The 12462-nt window shown below is 49.2% G+C and overlaps 1 protein-coding gene across 4 annotated transcripts in view; it reads right to left on the bottom strand.

The window, feature by feature from the left end:
* The window catches only part of SSBP3 (single stranded DNA binding protein 3), a 52087-nt gene that overhangs the window by 2655 nt on the left and 36970 nt on the right, over nucleotides 1-12462 (bottom strand). For 2 of the 4 annotated variants that reach the window (XM_065072121.1, XM_065072124.1), the window contains exons 6-14: nucleotides 7931-8011; nucleotides 7132-7191; nucleotides 5101-5167; nucleotides 4917-4993; nucleotides 2120-2184; nucleotides 1964-2012; nucleotides 1628-1663; nucleotides 1067-1121; nucleotides 499-569 (exon numbers count right to left, since the gene is read on the bottom strand). In XM_065072121.1, coding sequence (XP_064928193.1) covers nucleotides 499-569; nucleotides 1067-1121; nucleotides 1628-1663; nucleotides 1964-2012; nucleotides 2120-2184; nucleotides 4917-4993; nucleotides 5101-5167; nucleotides 7132-7191; nucleotides 7931-8011 — 561 coding nt within the window. The remainder of the gene's footprint in view (nucleotides 1-498; nucleotides 570-1066; nucleotides 1122-1627; nucleotides 1664-1963; nucleotides 2013-2119; nucleotides 2185-4916; nucleotides 4994-5100; nucleotides 5168-7131; nucleotides 7192-7930; nucleotides 8012-12462) is intronic. The other 2 variants (XM_065072120.1, XM_065072123.1) reach the window with 1 other exon arrangement.

The following is a 12462-nucleotide window of genomic DNA, read 5'->3' as shown; positions in this document are numbered from 1 at the left end:
CCAAAATCAGCCACAAAACCACCCTGCACATGTGCCATGGCCCCAGTGGTTCCTGGGGACCGTCCCCTCCCCAGCCATCCCTCTGGAGTGGGGTGAGAGGTGGGACAAGGGGCACGTCTGGGGACTCACGGTCCTGTGATTTCACCTATAAAATTTGGCTGGATGGGTGCAGGCAGACCCAGACCCATGGCAGCACAGAGGGCTCCCTCCAACTAGTATTTAAAGAGGTTTAACGTCTGCCCACATCCCAGAAAACATAGCATCTCGTGGGACATGCAGCTGCCACCACCTCGGCCAGAGCAGCAGGACCGCCACTCTCTTAATAAGCATAAAAAATTAACAAAGTTGCGGAAGAGTTAATCGCTTTTTGATGGTTTGTTTTATTTCTGTTTTGTAACAAATGGCTGAAATCAATTAAACTGCTTTACTCACAACTGATGAAGTTAATTATGATTTGTTATGGTATCTGATATGTAAATTATTAGAAAGCAGACTTACATTCGATCGACTGCCTGCGGGTGGTACTGGATTAATCATTGTGTAGATGTTGTCACTTGAATTTGTTGAATCTGTGTAACAGTGAAGCCCAGTAAGTCGGGTGATTAATTCATTTCTTAATTAAAACAAACTCATGCCACTTGAACTCATTCTTTTGTATTTTATCACCTAAAATTCCCTCTAAGTACCACCATTTTCTGGCTAATTTGTATTTAATGAAGATCCACAAAGTTTTTAATCACAGAAACTCAACTGTGAAAAATAATTCAACTCTTGGCTGGGAAGCGCGGTGAGTTAATTCCCTGCCATGCAGTACTCCGAGCCCCCCCATCCAAATCCATAGGGGGATACAGGGGTATATAGGAACATCCCCGAATCCCACCCTAAAGCCAAGCAGACCATGCTGCTTGCTCCCCAGAAAAGCAAAAGCTACATAAATTGGTTATTGCCAGTTGGGCAGGGGTTGTCCGTGCGCAGTGGCACAGCCCCAGGATGGGGGGGTCTCTGGGCAGGGGAAGGAGCCCATGGGGAGGTGACCCTAGTGAGGGGGGGCTGGAGAGGCTCGTACCTGCGGGACTGGGCATGATGGGTGTTCCCGGAGGACCGCCACCACCAGGGGGGCCCTGCGGAGAGACGACAGAGAGAGGGTCAGCCATGCCAACACCAGCATCATGCACCTCCCCACGTTTGCAAACACCTCCCTCGGTCAGATGTTGCACCCCAAGCCCAGCCTGGCCCCCACCACAGCACTGATTCCCCGCAAACTGTAAGAGCTCCCCATGCGGTAACATCTAAACTAAACAATTCAATCTAATCTAACCTAAAACTCATCTAAGCAACCAAAAGAAGGGAGATTCAGGCTTGACATGAGGAAGAGACTTTTTACACTGAGGGTGGTAAGAGCCTGGCCCAGGCTGCCCAGAGAGGTGGTGGATGCCCCATCCCTGGAGACATCCCAGGCCAGGCTGGATGGGGCTCTGAGCAACCTGAGCTGGTGAAGATGTCCCTGCTCATGGCAGGGGTGGCATTGGATAAGCTGTGAAGGTCCCTTCTGATTCAAATTATTCTTATGATCCTCTGATTTCTGCACCCCAATGACAGGACAAACAGACAGAGCGGGAGGACTCACCACGTATGTACCAGGTGATGAAGAAGAGTATGGGATCTATACAGAGAAGAGAAGCCGGGTTCAGCTGTGGGGTGCACAGTGGCCCCTGTGGGCTGGACCCCAGCAGGGCACAGCCAAGAGCCCCCCTGCCCAGCCAGGATGGGGGTCCCAGGGCCCACCAGCCCCCATAGCTGCACCCCACTGCAGGGAGAGCAGCATGGGAGCAGCGTTTAGGTTTTAGATGCAGCCTGGGGAACACCCTCTCGTTAGCATGATTCAATTAACGAGGAATCACCCTGTTCGTGGGACGGTCCCTGACCAGACCTGCTCTTGCTTCAAGGACTGCATGATACTCACTGAGTTAGCACTGCTGGGGTTCGGCCACGGTCTGCCGGCTCCCGGCCCCCTGGGGTCAAAATTAAACAGGAAAAAATAAAATAACGTGTTTTAGCCACACGATCCCACAAAGCCTGAGTTGGCAGTGAAACATCCCTGGCATGGGTTTTGCCTTACATGTTAATTCCAGGCATGCCGGGACCAAGGGAGTTGGGTGGAGGTCTCATGCCGCTGCCGTAGTTCTGCAACAATAAGCAATGGTCAGTATACTGTAATGAGAATGGAAAATGGAGAAAACAAGAGAAGGTAAAAGAAAAAAGACAACAACGACAAACAAACAAAACAACCAGAGGGTTAATTTGCAAAAATGAGCTTTAAAAAAACCCCTAGATTATGATGAATGTACAGGCAGTTAGCAACTGCATTTATAAAAAATCCCTTGGCAGCTAAATATGGAACGGAGCCAGGCTGAGCCCCGAAGTCCCCCCTGGTCTCTGACGCCATGCTGTCGGAGGGAAAACAGCAACAGCTTTTTGGGTTTGTGTTTTTGCACAGGAGGAAACAAGGTCAGGAGGAGAAAAGAAGGTCATGCTTGGAAGGCTATTGCTGCAGAACAAGGATAGGAAAAGGCTGCGCGAGCATCCCCAAGACAGAGCATCCAGCCCCTGCTCCCAGGATGATGGCTGGAGCAGGGAAAACCAAGCCAGGCATATTTTCCTGGTGCTTCCCAGCTCCCTGCTACAGCCCCCGAGCAGGTCTGCAGCCCTGGGGAGCGGCTTAGGACAGGCAGCCCCTTGGGGCTCCACTCCTGGCTTAGTTCAGCCCAGCTTAGCCTCCAGCCTGGACAGGCAGCCTCAGATCTGCACCCCTCATCTCCTAAAACTAGCTCTAGTACAAAGCCCAGCCCAAGGCAGCGAAGGAATTCCCTGAATGCTGTGCTCCATTTGGTCTGTGCTTTGCTCCCTGTGCCCTCCAGGCAATGAGCAGCCAGATTTAGGTCACGCTGCTGTGATGCATCTTTTTGGGCTGCATTTCTGCCATTTAGAGATAAAATTGCCAGGGCAGGAGGGGGCATGGCAGGCTGCTTCCTATTTCGCAGCCCCTCAGAGCACTCTGAGCTGGATTTCAAGTGCAATACTTCAGAACTGTCGATTCTTTCCCTGATTCACGGATGGACGGGTGCACGGTGCTCTGCTGAGGGCAATGCCAAAGTTTGTTTTGAAGAGGCAGAAGAGGGTTTTCCCCAAACAAATTACCAGCAAGTCCTTAATTGATCGAAATTCCAGCCATTTACACTGAATAGTAGCAACAAATGCCTTGTTCAAAAAAAAAAAAAGTGTTTTTAATTGGAGCCGAAAGGCTGGAAAAGGAAGCCATCTGAAAGATGCTCAGGGAGGGAACGCAGCTGTGCTGAGCGACCTGGATGCTGAGCACTGGCAAGATGCTGCTGAAATCCAGCGAGCTACAAAACCTCTTCATCAAGGCACTGGCAAACCTAACTCTGGCCTCTGCAGAGCTAAAGCTGCAACTATTAAAGGGAAAAAGGCAGCAGCCACCAGCTGTAAGAGATGATTCATCGCTGGTGCGTAACAAGTAGCTGTTGTCAGGATGCCGGGATGTCCTGGCTGGATACTCTGCTGTCCTTTGGGATAATTTAAGGAGCATTTGGGAAGGTTCTGATGCAAAGCTTAAAAAAAAAAAAAGTCCTGGGCACACAAGGTGTGAGGGGCTGCTGGGTTTGGTTGGATATTTTTGGTGGTTGCCTGTGCTTGTTCCTGGGAGGCAGCACCCAGCAGGTGCCAGATTGGGAAGCCCAGCGCTTCCCCAGGGGAAGGCAGCCTTTTCAGATGCCTCTCCCCTAATGTACCTACACAGGGAACGGCAGAGTCAAAAATAAAAGCTCGGAACATTTCACAGCTCCTGCCGGCTCCCAGAGCCGCCGCCAGCCCACGCGGTGCTGAACGCACGCTCGCGGCTTCCAAGTTTTGCAGCGAGCTCTGCAAGTGGGAAGCGAGCAGCCTCCCCCAGGCAAACGGCCGCTGCTCTCCTTGGCACAGGCCATGCTAACAAATACCATTTTTTTTGGGTGCGATCCTCCTGGAAAGGAGGATTTTAAGCAGAGCAGTAGCGCTATCAGAGAGCTTGTCTGAAACGATGCTCGCACAGGTTCTTTATCCCCTGCCCTAGGATGGATCTGGGTGCCTGCAGAGACAGCCGGGTATCCCTGAGCAGCATCCTCAGGCTGGTGTTAAAAAGAGATGACACAACTCCCTTTTTACACAATATTCGCTTATCTCAACAGTCTCCAGGGGAAAAACAAAACAAAACAAAACAAAACAAAACTCCAGCGCACCCGCTCATCTCTTGACAGACTCTGATCCTCACACTACAAACTCAACGTAGGCGATGAGGCAGAGAGGATAAACCTCCAACCAAAATATGGTAATCTGGTTTTGAAGTCTCGCGGAAGGAACAAACAGGAGTAAGTCAACAAAAAGCCACTCCGTGAAGTGAATCAATGGAAAGACAGCATATATTAACCCAGATCTGCTTAATTTCAAGAGTTCACACCCCTTGCTGGAAACAGAGAGCGCAAGCAGGCAGCAGGGAAGGGCAGGCGGAGGGGAGCCTTGCAGAGGAAAGCCTTATTCCCCTGCTAAAGGGATCTTTGCCATTTCTTTTTATTTATTTATTTTTAATGCAAACCTCCTTTCCCTTTCCTGCTGTTAGGGTCATAACTATTTCCCAGGCAGGCAGTGTAATGCACTCAAAAGGCTGCTTGAGGACGGCACTAAGTGCCATCCCCTTTGACAGAAGGGCAAGAGGGAGGTTGCAATACCCTTAATGAGCTCTGAAGATCTCGCTCCCGTTAAAAGGAGGGATTTTCCAGATGCAAGACTAATGAAGAACGCATTAACACTAATGGGGAAACAGGGCAGAGCGGGGAGAAGATGCTCTTTGGCGCCAGGCTTACCTGTGGACCAGGACCCATGGGGCCCATCCCTCGTGGAGGATTCATCCTTTGCATGGGGCCGCCCATGTTCGGGTGCCCTGTTGGGAGGAAAGCAGGGGCGTTACACTGCACAGCAGCCACTCCAGGTCCCAAACTAACAGCTAACGAGAAACGTTAATGTTCAACCCTCCTCTGATGGGTTTACCTTGCTGTCGCGTGGGATCCATCGAATTGGGCAGCAATGGCTGTGTACCAGGAACAGCGCCCGGGGGCTGTGAAAACAAGGGGAGGAAGATTTTAAAAAAAATAAGAATTGCTAAAATGCAGCCTACGGACATAGATTTGGGTTGAGGCTTTAGGCTTTCAAGATGCATGACCTCTCCTGCTGCAGCATGACCTGTGGCTGCCTGAGCATCCCACATCTCACTGTGTCCTGCATCCCGGCATCTTCCTACAGCCTCCAGACATTTGCCTCCCCTTTCCTTTCAAAAACAGCGTCTAAAAACCCAATAAGGCACCAGCATTTCCTCTTCTCCCTGAAGCCCACATGCCATCAGGCTGCTGTATTTTAGGGGAGAGGGGGAAATGCTGGGCTGTGCCGGGCAGAGGTGTCAAGGCCAGCAGGGAAAGGGGACCAACAGCTCTGCTCCCTGGTATTTACACATCGCCAGGGCCAAACTGTACAGGTTGCAGCAACTCATCTGCTGCAAACAGGGAGATGCTCCATTTGCAGCAGAGCAGCATTCAGACCTGTCCCCACGCAGGCACGGGGGGAAGGTGGATGCTCCCCTTCCCCAAACACAGCTCTGCTCCAGCAACACAGCTATTTAAAGTTCAAAGGCTGCTCTGAACAGATAAAGGGGGAGAAAAATGCAGATACCATCTGCCTGGGGGAAGCAAACTGTAAACAGTTTTGCTACAGCACTGCCTTTTATTTGAGTATCGACACAGATCCTGCTGCTGGAGCACAGCGCAGGCACCGGCTGCACATGGACACACTGAGGCAGAATCTGTCCGGTCCCCATTACTTTGCAGCTTGAAGCTGGCAGCAGGATGAGGATAAACCAGAGGGGTTGTAGTGATGGATATTTATACTTCTACTGCCTGACCTTCCTGCCCACCTGTTTATTCCTCTTGTCCCTCTGGATGTGACCATAACCTCGCTGAACTCTTGGTAGGAACAAACCTGTGTTTTATATGTGGTGACTGGGGGGAAAAATTAAAATCTTTCTAATTAACTTTACCCACCGATGGATGCTCTACCCTGCTGGAAGAGCAACCACCCCAGCTTCTCACACTCACCTCCTGCAGTGCTGGGTACTGCAGCAGGACAGGGGCCTGTTAAACCACCCCATTAGAAGGTGTCATTAATTAATACCTTGCTAAACTAGCCACCAGTGCCCTGGGTGGGAGGCTCTTGGAGGTCATACATCAGCCCCCCTTGAGTTTTTCTCAGCTACATCTCACCATCATTTTGCAGGTTCCAGTGATTCAAGTCTCAAACCCATCAAACACAAACATGAAGCAAGCTGCTACATCCTATTTCCTGCCTATCCTGCTTTTTCTGCTAATAAGAGGCATCTAAAAATAATAGTTAGCCAAAAAACAAGCTCCCAAGTTCATTTTTGTGCAGTCACCTTTGCTATGCAAAGGAATTGCAGGTTTCCTTTAATGACAAATAATCTCCGGTTTGGTCATTACCCTATGGATCTGCACAGCATCACTGGGAACAAGACAAATCCCTCAAGCAAAGGCCACGCGTTCGGGCAGCGCGTGGGGTGGAAGCCTCTGTGCGTAAGGCCAGAAACAAACTGCCCTTGTTTAAGCTGGGATAAGAGGATAAACCCAACCCAAAAAATTCAGCAGTGACCTGCCCCGCTTGACCCCGCCGCTGCTCTAAGCGGTCGGTCAACCCAGTTGTGGGATTATCTCCATCACTTTAATTTTCTGTGATCGCAGGGGAAAATCCAGCCAGGCAGCGAGCACACACTGAAAACACCATAAATAAAAACTGGCACACACCTCACCACCGTTTACACCATGGATATACCCAAACATCAAAATAAAATTTAAATAAAATGGTTATGTGACACTTGATGCTCCAGCACTAAGACAATGAAGATGCCTGAGGGAGGGGATGCTCACCATCCAAACCCAAGGGGCACCTGCAGGACGCCTGGTCTGTGCCCCCCTCCCCAAATAACAGCCACCCCCAGGACACCCGCCATTGCAGTACCTGGTTGCCCATCCTGATGGGGGGCCGGGGACCTCCGGCGTAGCGCGGTGACATGAACGGCTGCGGGGACACAAAAGGGAGGTGAGGCCGAGCTGCTGGGTGGCAGCACGCTCCCCACACACGCCGGTTAGACTGTACACACCGTGTTTGTCTGTTATTTTTGTCTGGAGACATCCTTTTTTAAAAAAGTAATATTTCAAAAGACAAAAAAAAAAAAAAAGTTGTCCGGAGTCCATTTTTAATATTTTCGCTGCAGATTTATTGTTTGAGAGCGTGTGACATCGGCAATACTAGGTGAGGCTGTTAACATTAGTGCATGGGAAACCCCGAGCGTTAGATACTGTTCAAAGTTTAAATATATAGAGATATATTAAAAAAGTGGCAAGTAAGCACATACAGACACGCACACATAAAAAAACCCCAATGCTAAGTACTGGAAAAAAAAAAGAAGAAAGACTTAAAGTTACTTTTTTTTTTTACAACAGCTGCTACTAACAGAAGCTTAAAAACCCGCAACAAGTTAAATTTCTCAGGCTACCTTGGGAAGGTAAAACAGTCTGATACCCATAATTGACTTCTCAGTCCATTGACAACTGCACATCCAAAAAAGAAAAAAGAAAAAAAAAGAAGAAAGAAAAATGGGGAAAAAACCCAGCATTTTTGCTTCGGAGCTGGGCTGCCCAGGGGATGTCCCGGGGAGCGGGCACCCGCTGCCCCGCATACTTACAGAGGAAAAAAGAAAAAGGCAAATCGAGCGCACGTCGCGGTTCACAGCCCTACCCATCGCCTGTGTCTTTACCTGACTGTGGGGTCCCATCATGCTGTTAGGGTTGTGGGGTGGAGGCTGTGCGTGTGGCGAGGGCTGTGACCCAGGCGGTCCCTGTGAGGTCAGACAGTAGAAGGAGGTTATAGATTAGCACATGAAAGCGCAGAAAGAGCTAAAAAAAGGATTCATGGGTGGACCTGTTTTGTTGGGAAGTCGGTTCTCTCATTTTAATTTTTTTTCTTTTCTTTTTTTTTTTTTTCCTCTTTCTAATTGAGTTTCTATTCATTCGTAGCTGAACAATGAATAATGATTTATGCAAAAAAAAAAAAAAAATCAGAACATCTGTCAAAATACAGCAGCCACATTGACGGTAAACGGTCCGGTAGTTCAACCAAGTCTGCAATGATAAACACACAGGGAAACACTTTGCAAGGGTGTGCAACGAGGAAGAAAAAAATACACAGGAGAGGACCAGAGAGGTTGGGGGGAAATATAAAAAAGCACCCCCAAACCAAAGAAGAAAAAAGAAAAAAAAAATATCATTTTATCCTCTCTCATGCCAAGGGTTGGAGACACCTCTGGGGTTTTTTGGTTTTTGGGTTTTTTTGGTGGTGGTGGTTCAGTGGAGGTGCTGGAGCGAGCGGACGAAGAGCACGTCCCAGCTCGCGCCTGGGCAGCGTTTGGCCGGGGCTGCATCGCCAGCCCGTGCGGGTGCAACATCCTTCCTCGAGGTGCACTCCCTATGGACGCCAGTAAAATGGCTTGCGAGCAAAGAAAGGATGTCTAGGGGAAAAAAGGAGAGATTAGTCGGTGCAGGTTTAAGGCTGTGATGCAGCAGCCGCTGATATTTTGGGCTTGAACACACACTTTTCTCCCTTCCCCCTCCCAAATTTCCCTTCAAAAAACAAAATTAAAACTTGCTTAGAAAAATGTGCTCAGTGCAAGAATAAACTGATGCGTGTTAATGTAAGGAGAGAAAAAAAAAAAAGTATTTTTTGAGTCAAAGGAGGTGTAATTGGTAGAGAAAGCAAAGGAGCTTTGTCGGGAGGTGACGGGAAGCGACGGCAGGCTCCAGGACCGGCGTCAGAGCAGATGTTCTCTACCTGCCTCGTTACTAATTTCAACAAGTGTTCGCCTTCTAGCTGCTGCCAGCAATGGCATGGTTTGTTACCATGAGCAATTTTCTTAATTAACAGACATTAATTAGCCATTTAGCAATTTTGCAAGCATTTGTTTAGCAGCTTTCCTAAACATGAATACCACTGTGATAATGGTACTGATTAGAGGGTCCCCTAATTAACAGTACAGGGAAGGAAAATTGAAATCACATAAATTAAAAAGGGAGGGAAAGTTAATGAAGGCAGGACATATTTGCACCTGCAAATCTTTTGTACAGCAGAAACTTGAGTGCAATGTAAATAAAGTAAGAGGGTGGGTTTTTTCCCTCCTTTTTTTTTTTTTTAATTTGAATGATTTGGCGGCGAGATGGAGCCAAGCGGATTTAAACTACCAGCCTCCCTGGGCAGGGAAATGAAGCCCCACCATTTACACCACCGTTTCTTCTCCAGGAGCCAAAGGCAACCAGCCTCTACAGCCCAGCAAACCTCATCTGGAAGAGGTCACAGCACCTCAGGACAACCCTCCTGGTGCCAACACAACTGCCTTCTCCATCCACGTCTCACCACAGTGGAGAAGACAAACCTCTGTGGTCCAGCTGTAGCATCAACCACCTTTAGCAGAAGTCACCTACATGCAAGAAACTTGACTTATTTTTGCTTCTGATGTGGGTAATTCTGTCTGTGCAAATCCAAACCACACCAGGGGCAGCAGTCACCTCCCACCACCGGTTCATGGAGGACAGCACTCCCCAATGAGGTCTGGCCACCACCAAAGCCTGTCCCACACATTACAGCTGCAAGATTTGGGCTAGGGAAGAGTGGCAACGGCAAACAAGTGATGAAACCAAGTGGTAAGGACAAACCAGGACCCACAGAGGCCAGCCCTCAAAGTCCATCAACACAAGAGTCAACAGGTCCTCCACAGCACCTGCTTTGCTGCGCTACAAGGATTAGGACATTGTTATCCAGGTACTGACTGCATGGCCACCCAGACACCATCCTGACGTCCTGGTTAAACCCCTGATGTCCCCCCTCTCATATCCCCTGGCATGTGAGGGTGTGGGGATAACAGGTATGAAAGGTGTGGGGGACATGGCCACCCTGAAGGTGATGCCTTGGGGCTGCATTGGGAGTTTCAGAGCAAGCAGCGTTTGGTTCTTGCAGAGAAAACATCTGTAAGACACCGTGGCATTTTTCACCAGATAAAAATCCCCCGCGGCAATAGGATCAGGACAGTGTTGGTTGTCTGTGCTGCTGAACACATCCTCGGCACGTGGTCCTGCCTCCCGGCGCTGCTCCCCAGGATGCTCCGGGCTTGGTGCCGCTGCATCCTCGCCGTTGTGTTATCCTGTGTGTGAGACCGCTGCATCCTGTGACTGCAGACACCCAGCTTGTGCAAATGTCTTGACAGGCAGGTAGGAGCTGAAAGGGGTTTCTCTTCCTTTTTATTTTTCCCCTCCTCTTGCTTTTTCAAAACAGCAATGAGCAGCAGCATCTGAAATGTTCACTCTGGGCTCCAACCGACACAGCCCCCTCCTGTGCCCCCACTGCTCTGTCAGAAACGCAGACCCTCTGGATATTGTTATCTCCATAAATATTTGCAGATGTTCCAGGGCCGGGACCTGCATTCGGCCGGGGCCGCCTGCCGGATCGGCTGCTTTTTCACACAGGCTTCCCTGGCTGCAGGGAAGCGGCAGATGATCCCGATGGATCCCGGCGGTTTGAGACAAGTGTTTTGCAGAGATGACACGTGGGCTCCAACCAACAGAACAACCTCCCCTTTTTTTTTCTTTCCTTAAGAAACGTGTGTTTGCAGTTATTAACTAGTGCTGTTACAAGAGAAGGCTGAATGCACGCACAGTCCTGCTTCCTCCGCACCACCTCCTCCAGACCCCAAATTCCAAGCGCCGCATCCCCGCGGCAGAGCTCCATCTGACATGCCGTGCTGGGCGAGCAGGACCTGCTCTGCAGTTAACTCACCCACATCTCCAGACCAGCACTTTCCCCAACCAGAGAAAAACCAGCATCTCCCAAGTTCTCTTTTTCTTTTTAAAATATTTTCTTCCCAAACTGGATGCCTTGCTGGGGGGGATTACTCTTCACCTTCCTGTGGCTGCCTCAAAAAAAACGCAAACATCTGAAATGGCATTAGAAGAAACTTTCTGATAGCTCATGTTGCTCCATTTCCCACCCCCTTCTACACTACAGGGACTTTAAAAGCCCAACCTGGCCCATCAGATGACCAAAGTTTGTTGCTGTTGATGCTTTCTAAGGGGAGTTTCCAGGCGATCAGGTTATTTCTACTCTGTCTTTTCATGAGCTCAACTCCTCAAAACTTCTTGTAAAATATTAAAGACAGAAAATGGCACGAGCAATCATAGCTCCGCGCGTGTCAATTTATGTTTCCAGCGTAATTCACCACAAATGGATCATGTTTTATGGGCTACATACTTTCAGCTAATGGGGGAGTTCTTCTATTTAAAATCATCTTCAAGCACCTCTGGGGGTGGCAGAACAATGCAGGACAGTACGAGAAGGCAAAGCTTTGCTGCCACAAGATACCGATAATTTAGGGTTAGCAACAGGAAGGCATCTTATATTTTAAAATACCTGCCCCTGCCTACCAGTTTTGACATTAGGAAATACTAAAATAGATGGAGATTAATTTAAGACACGTCTGGGTTTATATGAATAGGAGCTTTACTCCTACTGAAGGAGAGGGAAGTTCTGCAAGTTCTCAATGAAAAAAAAAAAAATAAGATATCCCTGAAGAAGCCTATTGGAGATGCTCCTGATGCCCTTGAGAGGAGGACCACGGTCACCTTCCAGAACGTGGTGCTGGGTGAGGAACCAACCATACCTTCCCAAGAGAGGGCAAGGCAGGGAAAAGCAAGGCAGGGAAAAGAAAAGCAAGGCAGGGAAAAGAAAAGCAAGGCATGGCAAGTCGGGCCAAGTTCCCCCGCAGACAGTGGAAGGCAGCCGTGGGCAGGAGCTCTGCTTTGCCTGCAGCTGGGGCTCCCAACTGCAGAGCCTGGTTTTAAGGAATATGTTAAACACAAGCTCTTCAGGAAACAAACCCGTGTCAGTCAGAGCCAAGAACAGTCACCTCCATCTGGCTGGAGCACCCGAGAGAAAGTTGACTGCAAATCCCACCATATGCTCCAGACGCTTGGTACAAAAGCCTCGGGCATCCTACTAAACTTCCAGAAAAAAAAACCCAAAACTTTCTTCAATGCTTGCTTTTCCTTTCCTCCAACTCGTAACCCACCTTCCTTCAAAACATGCCTGGTACAAGGCCGATTGTGAGCTCTGCCCTGGGATTTTGCGTTGGGCATCCCAGTTTTGTGGCTTTTGTGCCACCTCGCTGGAGCTGGTTGACCGTAGAGTGAACGGCAGCTTCTGCTACAACCAGGTGCCCAGAGAGCCAAGCAGGGGGAAAATGGTGGC

This window comes from Columba livia, chromosome 8 (genome assembly GCF_036013475.1).
Source record: "Columba livia isolate bColLiv1 breed racing homer chromosome 8, bColLiv1.pat.W.v2, whole genome shotgun sequence".
Lineage (NCBI taxonomy): Eukaryota > Metazoa > Chordata > Aves > Columbiformes > Columbidae > Columba > Columba livia.
The sequence above is the reverse complement of the archived record's forward strand: the minus strand, read 5'-3'. Positions and strand labels throughout refer to the sequence as shown.